General features: G+C 41.0%; 1 protein-coding gene across 6 annotated transcripts in view; it reads right to left on the bottom strand.

Moving 5' to 3' along the window:
- si:ch211-200p22.4 (phosphatidylinositol-binding clathrin assembly protein) overlaps positions 1–22,040 on the bottom strand; it is an 89,608-nt gene that overhangs the window by 50,614 nt on the left and 16,954 nt on the right. For all 6 annotated transcript variants that reach the window (XM_061031715.1, XM_061031720.1, XM_061031716.1 and 3 more), the window contains exon 3: positions 14,515–14,657. In XM_061031715.1, the coding sequence (XP_060887698.1) occupies positions 14,515–14,657 (143 nt within the window). The remainder of the gene's footprint in view (positions 1–14,514; positions 14,658–22,040) is intronic.

Below are 22,040 nucleotides of genomic sequence, written 5' to 3'. Positions count from 1 at the left end.
TCACACTTCAGCTCAATGAGACCTGACTTTGTACCAGGTAGGTTTTTTTTTTTTGTTTTGTTTGTTTTTCATCCAGTCCAGCTGATAATGGACATTTGCATTCCTGCCATGGGTAATGTCAGGATAAGTTCAGGGTTATGGCGCATGTTTGAAAGGGACTACAGTTAAGGACAAGACACAATATTTGTTTAAACTAAAAAGAGAGATAAGGATTCACACCTTAGGTCAGTCCGTCTCCAAAAATAATTCACTCCAGTGTGCTCATATTGATGTGCAAAGACTGAAAAAGTAAAGGAAGAGTAGCGCATTGTCGGCTCTCCGCAGGTGGCCAAACACAACATTAAGGGGGTATACTTAACATTTTTAAGAACGGACATAAAAACCCCCCCAAAAAGTCACAAATTATTAAGCATTTTTGGACTCTCTCACTTCTATTTGACAGAAAATAGAATCTTGTATTGGAAAGTAGACACATTCACCAGCTACCTAATTAGCATGCGTATTTGGTTATACAGTAAAAAGGGAGTGGTTCCCAAAGTTGACCAGATCACGTGCGTTCCCGACTGTATCGGTCAGTACGGATCGACTGCGTTCCATTGCGCTCAAAGTAGACGCACGTGCTGGCGTGCATCCGTGTGTGTGCGATTGTGCTGCAATGCATGTTGGTGTGCCTCGGCGTTCCCCCCGCGATGCTGCGAGGAGCAGGGGGAAAGGGGCTCTAAACGCTCTTAACACTGTGAATTAGAACATTTACCCAACCAAGTGGCCAAGTGAAATTTCCTCGCCAAACGGAAAACATCTACCTGCATTCAGACCCTGTGGACACACGTTTACTATCAAACAGTTACTTCTTCTTAGCATGCAGATTAGCAGCATTTTGTCTCGTTGTTTGTCGATATATGACACTTAGTAACACCTTACTCTGAAAGCTCTTTACTTCATTTATTTAGACAACCGTTAGACAACCTTCAGAGAGTTTGTACTCAATAACATCCAAATGACTTCCTGATTGATAGAAAGCTGTGCTCAGGATTGGATAATATTTCAGATTTACAACCTATCTCATGCCAAAAACTTTGTTGCTTGGGAACATAAGCAGTGTTTATGTTACTCTGCTAAAACTAATTTAGTTACCTGGAAGTTTCTCTATATAGAGCTTTATATCTAAGACATTAAAAGGGTGGTTTTTAATCAAAGGATGCTCCTATCTGCCTGCTGATAGTGAATATTTAATGGTGAGTTTGTGTAAAAAGTTACAAAAGGGAAGTCATGGGTGGTAACTCGTAACTGCTCTTTTAAAGAGAAGTGCGTAATCTGCTCGGAGGAAGCTGAACTCTCCAGATCTTTCTCATCTCTCCTCCCTTTGGTATTAAAAAAAAAAAAAAAAAAAATCATAGCCCAGCTTAGTTGGTAAACATGAGTGTGCTGTGTGCAGCTTACTGACGTCACGTCACACGGTATCTGGGAATGTTGAATCAGATCCCGCTGGGCACTCTTTGGAATCTGCCAACGTGTACACCGAGCCAATGAACAGCCAGGACTTTACCAGCACGGGGAAATTATTGACAGAACTGTTAAAGAGATTCACCGTCTTACTCGAGCACCCCCTTCACCCGGGTCCTCTGGTGGGGAAAAAAAAAAAAAACCAGAAAAAAAAAAAAGCGATTTCCTTTAAGTCTGAACATATTGTAGGTAATGTTTACAGGGAATCAAAGAGATTCAGTTAGGCTGTTTCATCTCAGAAACGGGGGCCAGGAAATCCACATGGGAATATTGTTTTTGGCTGCAGCGCACAGCTTTACTTTTCCCCCTCGAACACACACACACACAGAGACACACACACACACACACAGAGACACACACACACACACAGAGACACACACAGAGACACACACACACACACACACACACACACACACACACACACACACACACAGAGAGACACACACACACACACACACACACACACACACACACACACACACACACACACACACACACACACACACACACACACACACACACACACACACACACACACACACACACACACACACACACACACACACACACACACACACACACACACACACACACACACACACACACACACACACACACACACACACACACACACACACACACACACACACACACACACACACACACACACACACAGAGAGACACACAGAGACACACACATGCACAAAATCGTCAGAAATGACTGCAAACCGAGTTCCTCTGAAAGGTGATGACTCACACGAGAAGAATGAGTCGTGATCGGGCGCCGCTGAATGAAAGCAGCTCTTATGCAAGCACAGAAACACGCACACTAAAAAACACACACACACACACACAGGGAATTACAAGACGTGCGGAAACATACATAAGCAATCGCTTAGACGAAAAAACAGCTATCCTTTTTACAGCAGGGGATTCTCCTCCTTCTCCTCCTCTGTAGTATTTCTCCTCCTCTTACATAATCAAACATCCAGCTCCTGAATCCAATCCGAGTGTGAAAGAGTCACCAACAGACGCAGGATGTGGGCTTGAGAGTGATAGGATTAAAGAAATATGTCGACATTTAAAGGGTTTTTGCAAGAGCATATCCTGCTTCAGCAATACTCGAGTGTGTGTGTGTGTGTGTGTGTGTGTGTGTGTGTGTCTACAAGGTGACAAGGCTAATAGTATGTAGGCTCCTGCTCCCAGGGGAGCACTTGTGTCTTGCTGGTGGATGAGTGTGTCTGCGAGGTCAATGATGCAGCTGAGTCATCACACACACACACACACACACACACACACACACACACACACACACACACACACACACACACACACACACACACACACACACACACACACACACACACACACACACACACACACACACACACACACACACACACACACACACACACACACACACACACACACACACACACACACACACACACACACACACACACACACACACACACACACACACACACACACACACACACACACACACACACACACACACACACACACACACACACACACACACACACACACACACACACACACACACACACACACACACACACACACACACACACACACACACACACACACACACACACACACACACACACACACACACACACACACACACACACACACACACACACACACACACACACACACACACACACACACACACACTGCTGTGTGCATATTGAACAGATAGTGAATGAATCAGGTAGTGTATTGCATCATCCAGCGTTAACATCAGTAACGTGGCCCCACTGCTAAAAACAAAGAAATACTAAACAGGAAATGTTTTAGTCACATGACAGGATGGAGAATACAGTTTTAGAGAACATACTGTCGGGTTGGATTTTTCCTGTCGTTGATCAATGTGTTCATTACTTTCACGATCCATCATCTCATCTGTAGTGTAAATGTGGCCATGTAACGATCTCTTGGAGCCCAAAACAGGATTTTAAAGTGTTCAAATTTGAACTGTTTGGTCGAACCAACAAACAAAAACTAAAGGTTTATTTGGAGACTTTTCATGCCTCCATTCTAGAGACAGAACGGTGGACAGGATATATCAATGATATTCTACAAGAAATAAGGTTTTGCAACAAATAATGTTTTTAACGTTAATTGGACAGCCAATAATATCGGTTGATATTAGCGTACCTAGTGATATTGGTATTCTTATTTCATTTGAGTATCGTTTGATTACACTAGCAGTTCTCGTTCATTAGCAGAGTGTGCTATATGGATTACAACAAACATTATCACTCTATATAGCCTCAAGCGGTGACGCACCTACGTGCAGTTATTTCCCAGTTGATTGACCATCTTGCCTACGTCTAAGTGTTTGATAACTGGATCAACACATCAAATGTTTTTATGTTTATCTATCTATCTATCTCCACGGATCGAACATAGCTCTTAGAAAGAGATTTGCCAATACATCGGTATCAGATTTTTTCCCTCCCTGATATCGACAACGGCCTCAAAAATCCCAAATCAGTCGAGCCTTAACTAAAAGTATGAATCATTTAAAAATGGACAAAGCAAAAGCACAAATACTTTATTAAGAAAATACCAGGTTCTTTGAAAATGTGTGAGTTTGTTTTCATAAAAACTTAACTCCATCCTGACTCACGGAGCATTCAGGGAGAAAAAGAAACCTCCTTGTTGAGCGTTACATCATTTGGTGTTCTGCTAATGCTAAAGCTCGCACTTTGTAGAAAACATGATAAAACATTCAACACTTTTAAATCAGTTCACTTTCAAATTCTGCTCCACTGTGACGCAGTGATGTGTCCTAGTTCAGGAGAGGAAGAGTGCTGAATTTGTTAGAAGAGAAATTAATTGCATTTTCATCGTGTTTCAGACTCATTCTTGCTGCTTCTTCAATGGATTCGAATGGGTAACGCATTACCCGGCCGAACCCTTTTTTTACCAAACTGAAAGACGTATTGACTTCTATGAATCATAAATTAATCTATCTACAGAGGTTTGTTTGTGAGGAGGATCCAGATATACTTGTAATGTATTCTTTATATCACAATCATCCTCCTTGTTCCATGAAAATAGAGCCAAATATTTTTCTTTTTTTATTTTGCTGACAGATGAACTGAATTAAAAACTTTAATCTCAATTAAATTAAATTATGTAGAACGGTTTTAAAGGTTTATTTTTTGGGCTTTTCATGCCTTTGTTTTAAGAGATAAGATGATGGATAGAGTCAGAAACCAGGGAGAGAGAGAGAGTGGGAAAGGAGCCACAGGCCGGATTCAAACCCCGGCCTCTCGCTTAGAGGAATGTGACCCCCGTACACGGGGCGCGCAAACTAACCCCCTAGGCTACCGCGTCCCCCAAAATAAATGTCTTCTGGGGAACCTCAAGTTAATATGCTGAGCAAAAAACTTCAATATCAACATGAGTAACTTTAACTCACGTTACTTGCCATTTTTTTTAAACTTTTGTCCTCCATCATCGCTCGTCTGAATTTATCAAAAGTTCTCACATGAATTCGAGCAGAAAAAATGACAATAGATCAAACAGATTCCATTCACCAACAACCAGAGTGCCGACTTGCAAAACGTGCAAAAAAAGAGTGTGATCACTCCAGGCGAGAGACCAAATGCAGTGAAACAGTTAATTGTTATGGTTTAAAAAGCCACTGTATTGAGGGGTTGAAGATGCCAAGCTAATTACAGTACTACTAATTAAACCTGGCACTTGAGCAGAAAGCAGTGGAAGGAGTAAAAAAACGACTTCTCACAGGCTTTTAAGAGGAAGTGGGTAACAGGGGAGCAAACATTAGCAGAGATGCAGTAACAAACAGAGAACCCTATAACTGCCAAAAAAAAAAGCTTAATGCAAAAAAAACCATGAGTATTATTCCGCTTGCTGCCGGGCCTGACTGGATGCTTTCAGACGTGGGGGAAATGTGGATGTCTAAAAGTAGCTTGAATTGGTCAATGACAGGCTTTTTTAAAATGTGTTTAGCTTGCTTGTTTCAATACACAAATCCAGTAACTAGCAGCAGTTTGTTCAATAAGCGTAACATAAGCGTTGCTGACGTTGTTAGACGCGCTAGCTGCTACTGTGCGGTTAAATGATGCAATGTTCGATGCTTCTGCTGCATTCAAGTGCTGATCAAGCTAAACTTGAATGTGCTAACAAGAATTTAGTATGAAAAGAGATTATTAACGATACAATTAAGTTATTTTTGATTATTTTCTTATCTGTGTTTTCTTATTGTCTTAAGCTACGCACTTTACTTCCTGTCTGGATACAAACCTGCTTTTTTATCTTGACATGAAATAAGGAACTTCTGGTTGCTCAAAAGGTCACAACATTAACTCAACAATAGAAAAAGGAACCCGTTACGGATCAAAAAGTAAATGAAAACAGCTAAAAAGTAAGGCGGACATTACATTTAACTTGTCAAATGATCTGTCTGGGAGTTTTTAAGTGAAATGAAATGACCTTTTTTCCATTACTGTGACTGCAGGGACACAATGAAAAGGCTTACCTACAGTGCAGCTAAAGGGACAAAATAGGACGTGAGCATAGCAACATTCATTTTGGACTTTAACGGGTTAATGCTGACAGCCTTTAAAACCAAGTCACTTAATGAGACGCACACAGAATAACTATCGAGACAGTCGTTCCCTGGAAGTTTCTGGATGGTCGAGTCTGCTGAGCCAGTTAGGTAGGACTGCCAGAAACACAAACACACACACACACACACACAACGTTCATCTATTGATCACGCACATGCAGCCATTTTACTCTGAGTTGGATACACTTGAGCCTGAGGTAGCATTAGGAAAGTGTGTGGAAAGTGCGCCCACTCACCATGGGTCACCCCTCGACTTGAACGTTTCACATAGGATGTTTGGATATCAGTAATAAAACGCAGGAGTCAGGGGACACACACACACACACATACCTTTCTACAATACAAAGAGGAGACTCCACATTTACACCAAACATATGGGGACCTCTGTTTCTAGTCTTTTAAAAATAACAACACAGAGTGGAAATCTAGACTTTAAGGTCTTTTGAGATAAACTGAGGATAAACAAATAGATATAGAAAGATATAGACAAATATACTGTGATTTAATATTCTGTGGATGTCTTGCAATACATCAATTATCTGAGAATCGCTGTATCGTGAAATTACAGTTACCTGGGGCCACATATTGCATAGTATTGCATGTCATATTGTGAGTTACCTTGTGATTCCCAACCCTACTTCAAGGACTGTCTTCATTTCATTTTATTTTATTAGACAACACATAATCGATATTTGCTCTGAGGAAAATTTTTTGCAAAACTAACGGTCAATTTTATGGAGAATAAATAATGCTTTGACTGTTTCTAAATTGCATGCACTAGGAAAACAATATTAGCAAAAAAAAAAAAAAAAAAAAAACGACATTATCGGCTTAGTTCTTGAAGATATATTTCATTTAAACCCAAATACACTATCACCTTCATGCCTTGCAATCTGCCGCTCCACTAATCATCTTTATGTTCGCCTCAGCAGCAGCTGATAGGAAGCACATGTGGTGACTTTGTGTAAGTGTGTGTGTGTGTGTGTGTGTGTGTGTGTGTCGGCGTGTGTGTGCACCCAGGCGCTTCAGATTATCGCGAGTGACCCCTATTAGAGTCAGGGTGACCTCACACACACATACACACAAATAACATCCTCCCCAGTCCTTGCTCCCTCTGACACAGCGCTTGAGTCAGCACATTCACACCCCTCTGTTCTCGCTCTGCCTTTAAACGCTCCCGTTTTCTTTTCTCCTCTTTTGCCATTAACGCCTCTTTTTCGCCGTTTGTCATATTTCGCTCGGGCAAATTTCGGCATTTTTACGACATTCTTTTCACACTAAAACACGTCGCTGTTGCGGAAGATGTCTCTGTCTGTGTCCTTGCCGTCCGTGGGGGAAAGCGAGGGAGTGCAATGATGAGAGTGCTTCGGTGACGTCACCAAGAAACAAATGGGCTGTCCGTGTACGCTATCTGGGACGACGTCGGGGTAGAAACACGCCACCATAAAAAAAAATGTCACTGTACCTCGAACACACACACACACACACACGCTAAGAGAAAAAAAGGAAAGCAGCGTCCTGCTGTCATCAGCACTTTCGCTTGTCCTCGCCAGACCGTCCCTGTCTCCTCTCTTGTGTCCTTAATGACTTCTGCACTATGTCTCCTCTCGCTCCCCATTCCACTTTTTGTTGCTCTCCCGATGCACTCCATCCCGCGTTGGAATTTCGTTTTCATGTTGGTGCAATCAATCAGACTTTAATTTCCCCCCCGCCGACATTTAAAACGACCCCCGTTTTGATAGAAGAAAAGCACGATGTGTAGTATTTAACAAGGACCTGACGCCCTTGAAAATAAACCCACAAAAAAAAAAAAAAAAGGGGGTTTTCACAGCGCTTGTGTTTTAATGTTCCTCGTGGTCGGGGCAAATCTTGGCTGTGACATTCTTAGAAGTCACAGTAAACTGGGAGAAAAAAAAAAGGAAAACTCAAATAAAAGGCTTTTCGGAGTAAAATAAAAAATAAAAAATCAATAAATAAGCATTTGCCAGTGTTTGATTTTCTGTTTCAGAGAATATTTTCTTCAACAGAAACAAATTTAAGGGGAAGAAAGTGTTACTCAACATTGATTGTTAAAACAACTGCAGAAACACAACGAGATTAGTCAAAACTGTTACTTCTATTGTTTTTTATTCTAGGAGGTAAAAGATCGTTTTAGATACCTGTGAAAATCTGTTTGAAAATACAAGCTATTGGCTGTTCTACTGGGCAGAGTTTGTTGGTTAGGTCCATTCAGGATATTCAAACAAATATTACATGGATTATGTATGAATACTGTTCCAGACATTTATGATACCTAGGGGCAATTTCCAATTCCAATTTCACCAACACCCTGGTTTAAGACCAATTATCTGCAACATTTACAACATTCCCAATTAAAAGACCGACAACAGAAAGAAACACGGTATAGGAATGTAGACATTGGGTTGATGGCAGGATGCTCTATTTCCATTTTCTAGAAAAGTGTCAAATTGATAAAGGTTTGAGTGGTTGGCCTCAGAGCAAGTGGAGTGACATAGATTAGTTCTTAGCCATGAAATACAATCCATCTCCGTCGTTTCTACATTAGTGAACACTTGACAGATGGATGAACAACTTCCAAAGAGGCCATTAAAACAGGGTTAATAGAGATAATGAACATACTGTATGTAACCAATATACCTGCTAAACATCAACTTGTTAGCATACGATTGGGGGCATGCTATCACGCTGATTTGTAGCCTTTAGCATTCAGCTTAAAGCACGGTTAATCTTAATGAACTACTTTAGTACAACAATTGTTCTGTCTTTTTGTCTGGTATGGCTCAGGCTCTTCTTAACAGCTGTTTGTATTTACCAAACTGCTTTCTTTAAATGGTGTCCCCGTCTGATATTTGAAACTTTTGCCCGCAGCGCATTTCAAACTTTTGACTTTTTCCAAAACCATTTAGCAACTTAGCATCTGGCTGACGAATAACAAAAGGAAGTAAATCCAGCATGGAACCATGAGAACATGTGCACAGCCATGTGTTCAGTATTGAATCAGGAGTTACCTAACATCACATTAAGATTCCTTATATTAGTGCCAGGAAACAAAATATAATTTGACATTTTTTAATGTAAGGGATCTGTTTCATAGCTGTATTAATTTGAAAGGGCCAAACAGGAAGCCAAAGCCAAAACCAAAGAAAGCATTGCAATGTGTGTCATTGAAGGCTATCTTGTTACAGAAAGAAAACTGACTAATTCAGTCTTGGAGCATCAAAACGCTCTGAAACAAAATAAATTCCGGTGGAGAATGTGTTGAATACCTATTTGAAGCGGTGCTTTTATCCTTTCAAACATTGATTTTAAAATAACTTGTACTTTCATGTGACCCCATTTACAGGAAAATTCATTTCTTGTACGGCCATTTGCAACATCTTTCCCCATATTCTCAGTTTTATGAACAAATTGACCTTTATTTCTTTCTATTCATCACTTTTTCTTTTAGCGTTCTTTAACCTTGTTCGGGTCTAGGGGTGGAAAAAAGCATCCAGACTCCCAGGAGAGAGACCCGAGCAGAGAGAGCTCTCCTGTCCAGTGACGGGAGAAGGAGGCTGGCGGTGGAAAATGACTCTCTCAAGCTATTGTTTGAGGTTTCCTGGTTTGGATTGTTTTCTTTACAAATCAGCCTATCTTACAAAGACTTGGAAGGAGAAGCACACGCTGACAAACGATAACAGCGAGACAATGGCTTCACAAAGAGGACTAATCATATCCCTTCTTGTAGATAGTTAAATTTTACGCATTTCCTAATCTGTAAAATTCTGATCAGCACTTTGTTTTCTGCTCGCTCAGTGTAATGAACACCCAGAAGCTAGGAACGATTCAGACTCCAGGCCCTGCAGTGGTGTTCCTTTGACATGTGGCTTTGTACCAGCACAAAAGTGAAATCCTGATCAAAGATATTGACAGACTCTTGATCGCCCCTAGGATTCAGAGTGTCACCAGGGAGAGAGAGCCAGAATTGCTTCTTGGCACGGAGGGGAAAGAAACGGAGGTAAAGAACTGAATGAGTTTTTACTGGCCTGTCGACCCTTCATGAACACATGCATTAATACGGGCAATTACTCCAATCATGATCCCGATCCGTTTGACAAATATGGCAATGAAGGCAAAGAAGAGATATAAAAATCTCTATTTGTCTGCTAATTGTTCGGAATGGTTGATTCCCATATTCTAAATTGAAAGCACCGGATGAATATATTACAAAATAATAGATTTGTATTACCGAATAATTACCTTTCTGTTAATTCCCAATCAGCTGTCGACCACAGACATGAAGGAGATTCAGAGGAAGCAGGAAAACAGTCGGCAAATACCATGAACCCAATCTTCATCTTTTAAAGTTAAGTCATGTGTGATGAGTATCGCTCACAACTAGAGCTGTCAGTAATAACTATTTCAATGTGATTAAGGTCTGAAATGAATGCATTGGGTTTTTTTAGAGATTAATCTTGAGCTATTTTGTACCTTTAGGCGCACCGTGGATAAGCCTTCAGTGTCTTCTTGTACTCAATGATTTAAAAGAACGACATTCCTGCATCTTTTGAATGTCTCATTTCTCTTTAATAAACTGTCAGACAGCTCAGCTGACGAGTACAAATATCCACCTCGTGACATGAAACATTTCCCTGTTTTAATCGTCCCTTTCAGCTGTTTTCATAAATTTTTGATTCCTAAAGAGCTCCTTTTTGCGCGGTTAAAATAATGTTGTAACCTTTACTCTACAAGGGGGTCCTTGCTTTTATTTCAAAATAAAAGCGTAGTTGAATTCAAAAAGCAAGTGAAGTACTCTCAGCTTGCAGCTCAGACAGTGCAAACAAAAAATCCTCAGATATAAATCTTTGAAGTCAAGCCATCAATATTCTATTTCTTTTTTTTAATTACCTCCTTTTTTTCCCTCCCTTGCATGTTCATTTCAAGTATCTCAGACAATTCATAGATTCTGTTTTTTGTTTTAAAGTGAAAATTACTGTGAATTAAAAGTTCATGGGGCTTAAATGTGTTTATTTAGCCTGAGAAACCTCAGCTCACAGTCCTTGGCAGACTTAAACACTGTCATTGAAACATAAACAAATTCATTTATGTATTTATATATATACACTCCTTAAGGTAGGGTGACCTGAGAAACTAACATTTCAGCAGTTTCCTGATATCGTAAATATAAAGTGACATAAATAAGCAGTTTTATGTCAGCTCAGTTAACACGTAAATCCATCATAACTTTATCAGGAATTCATCTGCAAGCTTTTAAATTAAACGATGTGACAAGCAGCACTCTCTTTACATAAAACATGTACTCTTTATCAGACTTTGTAAGGCCGCCGTCGGCCTGCCGGCCCAGCTGGCAGCTGGTCAGCGTGTTGATCTGAACAGGAACGTACAGTCTATTGACCCCAATTCTGCGGGTCCGTGCCTCCTAATTTTACGGCCAGGTTTCTCTCGGCTCTGACTGTAATGGATGGGACGGCCGCGAGGGAGCGGGGACACCTGGTCGCCGAGCCTCAGTCAGCACCGCTGTCCTGACAGGCCTGATGAATGCAGGCTGATGAGTGCACACTACCGGCAGCCGGGAGACTCGCACTGTGGCGCTGAAGCAGAACACTACGGTAATGTACTGTAGGTGTAGGCTTTTAAATGACTGTAAATCACATTAGTAGTTCCCGCAATTAACCTGCAAAGGGAAGCGTAGTTACAATAAATCACTGCGTAAATGTCTGTTGTGCTTGTTTAATCAGCAGCTTTCATATAACCAGCTGAGCACACTCTGTGTTATTAATTTAAGAGAACGAGATTACAGTGTGTAGCACCAGTCACATTTTATGTCCTTAACTTATTTATTTGCTGCAGGCATTGTGGAAAAACAGAATGAAATAACAGGATTTAATTGCTTCTGTTCTCAACTGCAAAACACAAAAGATACTGCTTCAACACATTAATGATATTTCACAATGATTAAAGGCAATTAAATGATAGAAATCCATTACAATAAAGCCACATTAGTGCAAAAAATCCCCAATCTTCAATTCTCTGGGTTTTTTTTTTTACTTATCCAGACCTGACAACTGCAAAAATCAACTCCCATGCACTTTAAAAAAAATATCTATTAACAGAAGTCGAGTTGGCACAGCAGCCAGGCAGAAATTCTGCATAGGTGTAACGCTGCAGTCGTCGTTAAGTCACTCGCAACATCAGAAAAAGCAAAACCCAGAGATAAATCAGCGCACATCTTGGGAATACCTCTACACCGCTTCACGCTCTCTGCGCTGACCTACTTAGCATGTTTGGCTTCATCAACAAAAAAAAAAAGTGTTGCAGGATATTTCACAGCTTGAGAAAACATTTAGCGCTCCGTCTTCTGATGACCTGATGTCCCTTTGAACTGCATGTGAGGTCTCGGCTTATGTAAGAGCCTTATTACTGACGGGGCCAGCTCATCAGTTACTCACCTGTACGCCGCCAACATAACGTCTAAATTTTGACTAATTCTCTCCACCTGCAGTTTTTTGTTTTGTTTTCTGCAGCAGTGAAATCAGCCAAGCTGCTGTTTTGGGCGTCGGTGAGTTTTGAAGTTTCTGTCGTACGCTAAAACAGAATGACCTCACACCCAGGTCTTCCTCTTTTCAGAGGAATTTGGGATTAACGTAACATACAAGAAAACCAGCAGCAGGAAGCATTACGTAATGTCCACATAACTGATGCCGACTAAACAAGGAAGCGATGCTTCTCTTTTTAAATGGAGTCGGAAAGGAATGTGGCATAGGGTGTGGTGGATTTCGGATGTTGTTTGATTGCTGCGGGTGTGTTTACAAAAAGGTTCAATCTTTGCATTCAAGGCCGTCATTAGTATGTAAAGTATAAGGTATGGGAATTGAAAACAGAAGCATTACAACCCCCAATACCACAGAAGTGCCAGATTACATAGAGCCTGACTAAGAGGTGTTGGTATCAGTATATCGTTTTTTTTAGTCAAGCACAAACTGGCAACTTAAAAGCATAGCCAACTGGCGGCCCAGGGGCCAACTCCGGTCCACAGATGAGATCAGACTGGCCCGCAGATCAGTTAAAGAAAAAAAGAATAATAAGCAGGGGGCGAAAATTGTTGCCACAGGAAAGTGTTAAAAACAGCAGATCGTTTAATAGAACATCTTTGGTCCTGTGCTCGCAGCCTATCACAAGCTTGTGTTGTTAACGGAACAAAAAAAACAGCTCTGTGCACTGTTCTGCTGTGGTGGGCTTGTTTGTCTGGCCCCTGGGTCCTTAGCTTTCTAGAAATTTGGCCCCCTTGAACAATATATTTTAATAGCCTTGGCTCAAAAATGTAACCACTCGCCCTGTGATTGGCCCACTAGGAAGCAACGTATTTCCTGCATTTACAACTTAAATGTTTGCCTCAAATGATAAAGCAGCCGTATTTTCCATCTTAACGACTCCTCTCTTTGATTCTTTGCAGTAATTGCAGTGTAACCATCTGCTGTATGTTTGGATCAAGTAAACAACTCACTATGCAGATGATGTCGTTAAATACACCTACAACAACGTATCAGTACAGAGAGCGGCAAACGGAATAAGACCCTCTGAAAGTATATTCCAAGTTACTCTGATTTATGTGAGCTGTGTTTTCAAGAGTCCTAAGACTCTTTACTTGAAGGGCAAAGCACACTCCATTTCTAACTAATTAGAAATGAATAAACCTTGAATAAATGAAACTATAACTCCATCTGACTTCATCTCTCCTCTCCATTTCAAAGCCGCACCACACTGCTGCATATAAATGGAGACTTTCCGCTGACGTAGGGTTTGACCGGTCCTCTTCATGCAAAAAAAAAAACACAGAGCAATGTCTGGTTGAAATCAAAACGAATGAATGATCCAACCGAACACGGCAGGGATCGGTTGGATTTGAATTCCCTATTATTGTGTTTGAAAGTCTTTCTGAATCCACAGTGGAGGGAGTGTGTTATTTTTGCAGCTTTCAAGCTTTTTTTTCCTTCTGTGAAGTTAATTTATTTGATTATTCATTTGCTTCTATCCTTGTCCCCCATCTTGCTTCCAGCTTGAGCTAATTAATTTCTCCGCACTCTGCAGCTATTTCGATTATTCACTCCATGTGTCCAATGTATATGCTCCCACCCCCCCCACTGTTGATCCTAACACTGATACGAACATGAATAAATGATGCGGACGTGCATGTATGTTTGTATTTATGAACGTGTGGGTGACACAGACTTGAGTAATATCATGACTTATCGATGCAGCCTTCATTGACTGCCCTGGAGGCTGTTTCTCAGAGTGTGAATAGGTGTGTGTTTGCACGTGTGTTCGCGCATGTGTGTGTGTGTGTGTGTTTAGCCTCCTACCTCGTTGCCGTACATCATGAGGTGGTGGGTGGTGATCAGGGCTTTGAAGACCACCACCCAGCTGGAGTTGGCCGTGCGCTCGAACAGCGTATCGGCCAGCTGGGGAATGTTCACGTTCATCTCGTTGGTGCAGTGAATCAGATCTGAGGGGGGGGGGGGGGGGGGGGGGGAGAAAAGACAGGAAAAGTTACACAACAGCAGAAAAGAACGAGCAGCGAAAGGAGAAAAGGTTTGATGACCCTGATCGACAACATGGGCCGATTGCTTTCCTCACACAGTCGGAGAAATGCAGACGCACAGACACACCAAGGACAGACAAACACACACTTCAGCTGAATTGAAATAAAATGTGAAGGACAGATTCTAAGCTGCAGGAACATTTTTTTTTTTTTTTTTTTTTTAATAACCTCCTCCTCATCTCGGCTCCTGTATCTCGCTCCGTTCGGTTTTTCATCCAGCAGAAGTTCAGGTGTCGTTCACTCACTGAACCTGCAGGAAAATTGGACCTTGAGGCGTTAAACAGAAGCCTGAGAAAGTAAAGATAAGGAGGGCTTACCATGAAACTATTATGTTGTGATGTACACAAGTAAAGAAGTGAAAGTCTGATCTGTCTCCTGTAACAGGATGTACCGTTTGTCCTCAGGTGGTCGAATAGTGCGGGGCTTTGTCCGTCAAGTTTTGCGTCAAGGTTAAGGCCTCAGCCAGACTTCCTTTTCAAATCAAATCTTTTCAAATGACCAGACAAGAAAACAAAATGTTCATTAATAAATTGCAGTAATACTTTAGCAGGAGACTGCTCTTCATTGTGCCTTTTTTTTTTTTGAAGATTCCTCAAACATCATTGCTAACGGTTACATCTTCGATTTTGATGATTGAAGTCAAGCTGTTCAGATTCAAGAACTTTTGAAGCACAAGAACTGGTGGGGGAAAAAAAAAAGAGGAAATAATTGTGCTTATAAATTATTGCATGATCGGATCGTAAATGAACCATCTGGTAGGTACCTGACGACACAACGTGCATGCCTAGCTTACACATTAGCATCTATTAATATTAATCAAATCTCCACCCCCAATTCTGATTTTTTTTCAAACTCTCCTTCATCAGGACTTTCTGAAAAACTGAAAAGTTTGTCCCGGATGATCTGCTGAAGGATCAAATTCACAGGACTAAACATGACGTTAAATGTTACCGACAGCAGGTAGCGCCAGACCTTTCGCAAATAATGCAACGCAAACAACATTTTTTCTGTCTTTCATCTCCTACAAGTCTAATTTATTTGAAATGTTCCTGATACGATGTGAGAAGATCCAAACGGCGCAGCCTCTCTGTTCTCACCACTTTGGTCGAGATTGATCTGAACTGATTCAGGTCCCCGAGCTGAGTAGAAAGATTCAGCGTCCTCACTCACAACAGGTAGCGTGCGCACAAACACACACACACACACACACACACACACACACAAACACACACAAACACACACACACACACACACACACACACACACACACACAGAGAGTCCCCTCAAGCACAAACATCAATACAGACACACACAGAGACACATCGATCATTCAAACCAGATTTTATTTTTTTTCTGTTACTTCTCTCTCTCTCTCTCCTCCTCCCTCCTTTCGCCTTCACTTCCACCCTTCATCCACCTCCCTCTCCCCATCCTTTGTTCCTCGCCACAGGACATTATGGGCTGTCGGCTCTCACCTGGTTACTACGGAAACAGCTTCTCATTAGACTTACAGGAGAACTGTAGCAGGGAGAGTCCCGTGGGGAGACTTCATCATCATAATCAGGCGTGTTGTGCATGTAGAAGCACACACACACACATACATTCAATAAAGCCTGTGCTCACTCTTTACTTTACACACTTAACATATTATCTCCCACACACACACACACACAACTCAACATGGCACCTCTCCCCTTTATTGCTCTAACAACACACACACACAAACATACGAGGCTGTAGAGTCGATACAAACGAGTGTAGAGTAATGTAATACACGACGTGCATTACAGCACAAAACATCCATTTAGGTGCCGTGTGGAACGACAGCCGAGCACGGCCACGTTCAGCTGCTAACCGAGTGCTTCTGGATTGCAGTTTTCAGCACGCTGAGTGGCAGGAAGATAAATCACAGCGTTTCATGCCTGTTGGGAAATGTTCCAGCTATATATGAATGCATCAGCATGTTGACTGAGCCTGTTCAAAAGCAGAGTGTGAGCCTCACTTTGGATTTCTGTTCGCCCCACCTCATCTTTCCGTCTCCTTGCAACTTGTTTTTTTTTTTGTTCAATCCTTACTTCTTATAAGACTCTACAAGAGTGTATTTTTTAATGTGAGGAATTTTCAAAATGTTTAATCAAAATATGTGTATAAGTTATGCGGATGAAGTGGAAATCAGGAGAGGTTGCGAGCTGAATTGCTACAAACGTTGGCTTGTTTGCAGTGTAGGTTTCAGGCCATAAAGCATTCATATCATGCACACATACACTGGTAGTTTTATAACAACAGTTTTTATTCAACACATTTTACTGCATTGGTATTGGAGGGGTTCTTTGTATTGGCAAACGTATTTGTATCGCTGGACAAAGTGGCACCGAGACGTGTACTCAACTGGCGACTGGTGGCATTGTTATTTAATAAATTGCTTCTATTGTGTTTCCAATCAATCCACATATTCTTTTTTTTTTTTTATTTCAGACGCTACCCTTTCTTTCTGTGTATCTCTCTATATACCCTCTGTCTGCTCATCTCTGCTTCTTTTCCACAGAGCTCATGTTTTTTCATAAGGTCTGGAGTGGTGTTAGAGCGAGAGAAAGAGAGAGAGAGAGATAGAAGTGAAGGACTGATTAGGTCTGTGGGGACGTTTGTGTGTGTCTGTGTGTCTGTGTGTCTGTGTGTGTGTGTGTGTGTGTGTGTGAGGGTGATAATGTAAAGAGGCTACATGCTCTGACTTAATCAGGCAGAGTGGAAAGCATTAGATGCCACTGATCCCAGACCAAGGAGAGAGAAAAAGGGGGAAGGCGAGGCAAGTGAGGCAAACATATGGCACAGATAAAAAAGAAAAGAAAAGGAGGGTAAAGAGAGGGAGACGGAGAGCGAACAGAAGAGGTAAAGAGGGTGAAAGAGAGAGAAAAGAGGGCGGAGATGAGTCAAACAGAGCGGGAGAAAACCCAGATAAAAATAGAGAGAGAGTGAGAGGGGAAGGAGAAAGACATAGCCGAAAAATAATGTGACATGAGAGGCTCTTCATACAGACAATTTGCAGGAATCCACACACGGCTCGACAAGCCTCCTCGCCTTGTTTTATCCCTCCTCTCGTTTATGGCGTGGTCTGCTGCAGAGACAGGTCTTAGGGTTGTTTTTTTCCCCCCTTTTCTTAAGGCAAACCCTGAGCAATTATTCTGACTAGATATGGCCAAAAGAACGCATAAATTGAGTCTGATGTGCAGCTGCAGGGCTCTGACTGACACGTTGGATGTCCTGCGGGTAATTATCTGCAAAACAGAGAATCCGACTCGGCAAATTGACCTAGACACATAACATGATAGTTAAAGAACAGATTGTGGAGGAAATATACCTCAATGTCAAAGTCACTACAAATATGTTTCCTCAAAGCTCAGTGTAAAGGTCTTGACTGTAAAGTATGGATGCTCTTGTATGTTCTGCTAAAGGTTGAACACAGTGATGGTTTCATTAAGAAAGGGGGATATGACAATTCCCTTATACATAGCTTTTGCACCCAGAGATCATACAGCTGTTTGATCATTTTGAGCATCATAATTATCCAGCATGGACAAATAGTTCATGTAGTTCAGCTCCAAAAACCTAATAATCACAATCGAGTGTTGTTTAGATTAATTAAAGCACAAAGAAATGTTCGGTTTTTACACTGAGGGGTGTCTCAGCAAAAATAATAGCAAAAGTATAGTAAAGAAGGAAGGAATCATGGGAGATGTAGTCTTCAAATTTCACTAGTCACATTAGCAATGTTTGGACAAGTTATATCTGAATCGTTAACGTTGAAATTGACATTTGTCCTCTTGGGATTGTTTGCTATTTAAAGCTTAAAAACTTCAAATAATTCTTATATTTCACAAGCCAGTTTGTCTATTCTTACAATATTGCCAACAGAGTTATGCATCAACAAATTGCGTCATTGCAATGTGAGTGGACCTTAAAAAAAAAACTCATGTCTTTTGAGAAACACACATATTAGCTGTCTTGTCGAGATTAAGACGAGAAGTTTGACGCCACACTCAAGTCTCTTCGGTAAACATTGAACTACGTCCGGAAGCTAGTTAGCTTAGCATTAACAAAGAAAAAACATAGCATGGTTCTGTCCAAAGACAATATGTGCAGTGTAAGCTTGTTCTCCAATTTCCTTTATCTGTCCACAAATATATTGGATGTTTAAGAGATGTTTCTCCCTGCTCCCAGTTTTGATGCTAAGCTAACTACCTGCTAGACTCATGTGGAGGTTGCTACATGTGTGCAGCATAAAATTTCCCAAAGGGGACAAGAAAGTATCATAATTTGTTGTATAGTATCTTCGATCGTATCATATCCATAACTTATCGTATCGCAGTCAACATGTATTGGTAGTTGTGCAGACAATTGCTGGTTCCAAGTTTTAATGTTTTAATGTATTGCAGCCAAATAAGCTAAATGTTTTTTTAAGTAGCTATTTTGTTTTAGAGGACAGTATTCAATGTTTCTCTTGCATTAGAACGGTAAACTCTACATGTAAACTGTGCGTTTGTGGTGTTGAATATTATTTGCCAGCTAATCCTTTCTGACATTGTCATATTTTGCATTTTCATACAAGTATAACTGAATGTTCTACTTGTTATTCTGTTTGCAGACTGGCTTGCCTTGAAAAGCCTCTTGAAGGACGAATAAAGTATTCTGAATTGAAATGTGTCTTCACTGTCTGTATTAATTTGTGTCTCCATTTCTGTACCAGCCTTCTCTCCTCTCTTACTTTTTCAGATTTCCTCGTCTGTAAGTCTTCTGAATGCGGAGTAGATGTGATCTCATTCTGAACAGGGAAGTTCTCTGTTCCTCTCTGATCTGAGGTCCATTGTTATCGCTCATCTGTAGACCTCTTTGGCCTTTGATTGGACCACAATAGACCAGAGGGATCCTGGTACCGAGGCACATATGTGAGAGAAGAGGGAACCAGAAACGGGATCTGATAACTTTTCTCTTGCAATAAACCAAGAGAAAGTTTCTGATATTCTTGGCCGTGGTTAATATTTCGGTGAGGTTATTTTATCAGCCGTGCCAGTGAGCATCTAAACTTTGTTTGTGCGTTTGTGGGAGAAAGCAGGTGGTCAGATGAAGCACAGGAAGAAGGGCAGAAGGAGGAGACAGAGATCACATCTGGCCCAGCTGGCTACCGTCTATCTGTGCTTTCCCCTCGTCTCTTCATCCACGTTTAAGTCCCCTGTATGCGCCCGCTTCAAGGCAACACACTACACAAACTCCTGTTTATCTATCCACTAACATCCCTCTCTCCATCTCCCAATCCAGACTTTTCCTTTGACTCTACATACATTTAATAACTTCCAGTTTTGTGTTTACCCAGTTTCATATTTTGCTAATAAGTTAATTCACCAATCTATGTTTCTTTACCCAATATTTTCTCGTCTGATTAACGCTTTAACTCAAACCCTTTCCCTCCTTTTGTCCGCAGTCTACTTTAGTTATTCCATTTTAGCCACAAGGGATTCAATGCTATGCTATAACATGGCAGAAAAAGCGCTAAAATGGCTCAAGAATCCGGTCCACGGGGGTTGATTGAGCATGTTTAAGATTTAAAAAGTAACAGAAGGGCTCTTTCAGTGTTATCGATGCGTAATATTTTTTTGTCTTTGGTCAATTTACACGTTTCTGGGGATAACAATTGTTGTTTCAGTAATCACTATATTTTAGCTCCATTTTTGGTCTCCACCAACTTTTAAAGACATTTCTGGCTTTTCAGCTACTATATATTGACTATGTTTACCTTTCGCTTCCACTGTGTGACTGCCCTTCGATGTTGGACAGGTAGTTTACAATAGGTATTTAAAACAGCCAAACACAACGATGGTAGCTGTGAGAAGTAACCAAAACAACAAGCTAAAAGGCCCTATTTCCACCAAGCGGTCCGGTTCAGTTCAGTTCGGTACAGTACCCATTTATTGGCATTTCCACCATCAAACGTTGGGACTGGTACCAAAATAAGGGATCCGAACCGTCCTACTTTTTTGGTACCCTTCTGTTGAGGTGCCAATGGTACCAATCCAACCCTAAAGGGTCCCTTTTGTTTACTGTGCCCCTGTTCTTCTTGAACGTTATTAATAGCAGGCTACACTGTGTTGGGCTGCTATGATGTCACACTGACGCGGTTAACTATATTTGGCTTACACTCCGCTTACCAAATAAAGGTACGTTTGGCTGTGGAAACACAAGCAAGTTCAGGGTTTACCATACCAAACTGTACTGAACCAAACCGGACCGCTTGGTGGTAACGGGGCGTAAGAGTCTTGCAGAGTTTTGGAAAGCGTCAGATGATGATTCTCTTTAAGTCTAGCACTTTGAATAAGTAAAAACACTGATGGAAATAAAGGTCTTACAAAGCCTGCTCAAAAATGTGTTCTTCTCCGTCTCCAAAAAAGAGTTTTAGTCTGGTGTTAACAGCTTTACAGCTGGTATAGGTCGGTGTAAACCCCTAAGTGCACGTAAAACGACTTCACATCTAGTTGAGTCAATCAGCCCCCTGCAGGGAGGTGGATTAACCCTCAAGAAAAGTCCTGCAATCAGCTTCTCAATCCTATCTTGACATGTTTTAATACCTAAATCAGGTATCAGAGCCTATCCGTCAGCTCCACAGTGTTCAAGCTCTCCTCGGATCAGTCCCCTCAGAGACCACCAAAGGAAGGTCAAGCTCACATAGTTTGAATTCCTAAAGAGAAGTCTCAGTAGATAATCTATCTGGAATAATCTCAAGGGCTTTACGCCCTTATGTTGAGAAAGACAAAGACTGAATGTGTTCAGTGTTGGATGTTATAAGACTCAGAATCTTTTCAAAATGTGAACTTAATGTGGAAACTTTAATTCATGGATTATTCTAATAGATATTCAATAAATTACAGGTTTTACTTTACAAATATAAAAACACCTCCACTATAAATTTTGGTATAAAATAAAGAAGGCTACAGGATGTTTCTGGGGAGATTTGTTTAAGCTAGAATGAGTGATGGTCACGTGACAGGGGCCAGTTTTCAATATGTTTTTTTTTTTTAATATTAATCAACAGCTGTCTAAAATACTTGATTCTGATTGGCCAATTGCACATAGAAACAGTCTTCTTTTCCTTACTTTACATTACCCCTTTGGTTGGCCTTATGGATACCAAAAGCCCAGGTGTCGGTATCAGCATTGGTCCCAATATCAGGACTGAAACAGTCGACTTCAGACTTCACCCGATTGCCTAATTTAAGCAAATTACTACATTTTCCAAGAGCT

The sequence above is a fragment of the Labrus mixtus genome, chromosome 23 (genome assembly GCF_963584025.1).
Source record: "Labrus mixtus chromosome 23, fLabMix1.1, whole genome shotgun sequence".
Classification (NCBI taxonomy): Eukaryota; Metazoa; Chordata; class Actinopteri; order Labriformes; family Labridae; genus Labrus; species Labrus mixtus.
The sequence above is the reverse complement of the archived record's forward strand: the minus strand, read 5'-3'. Positions and strand labels throughout refer to the sequence as shown.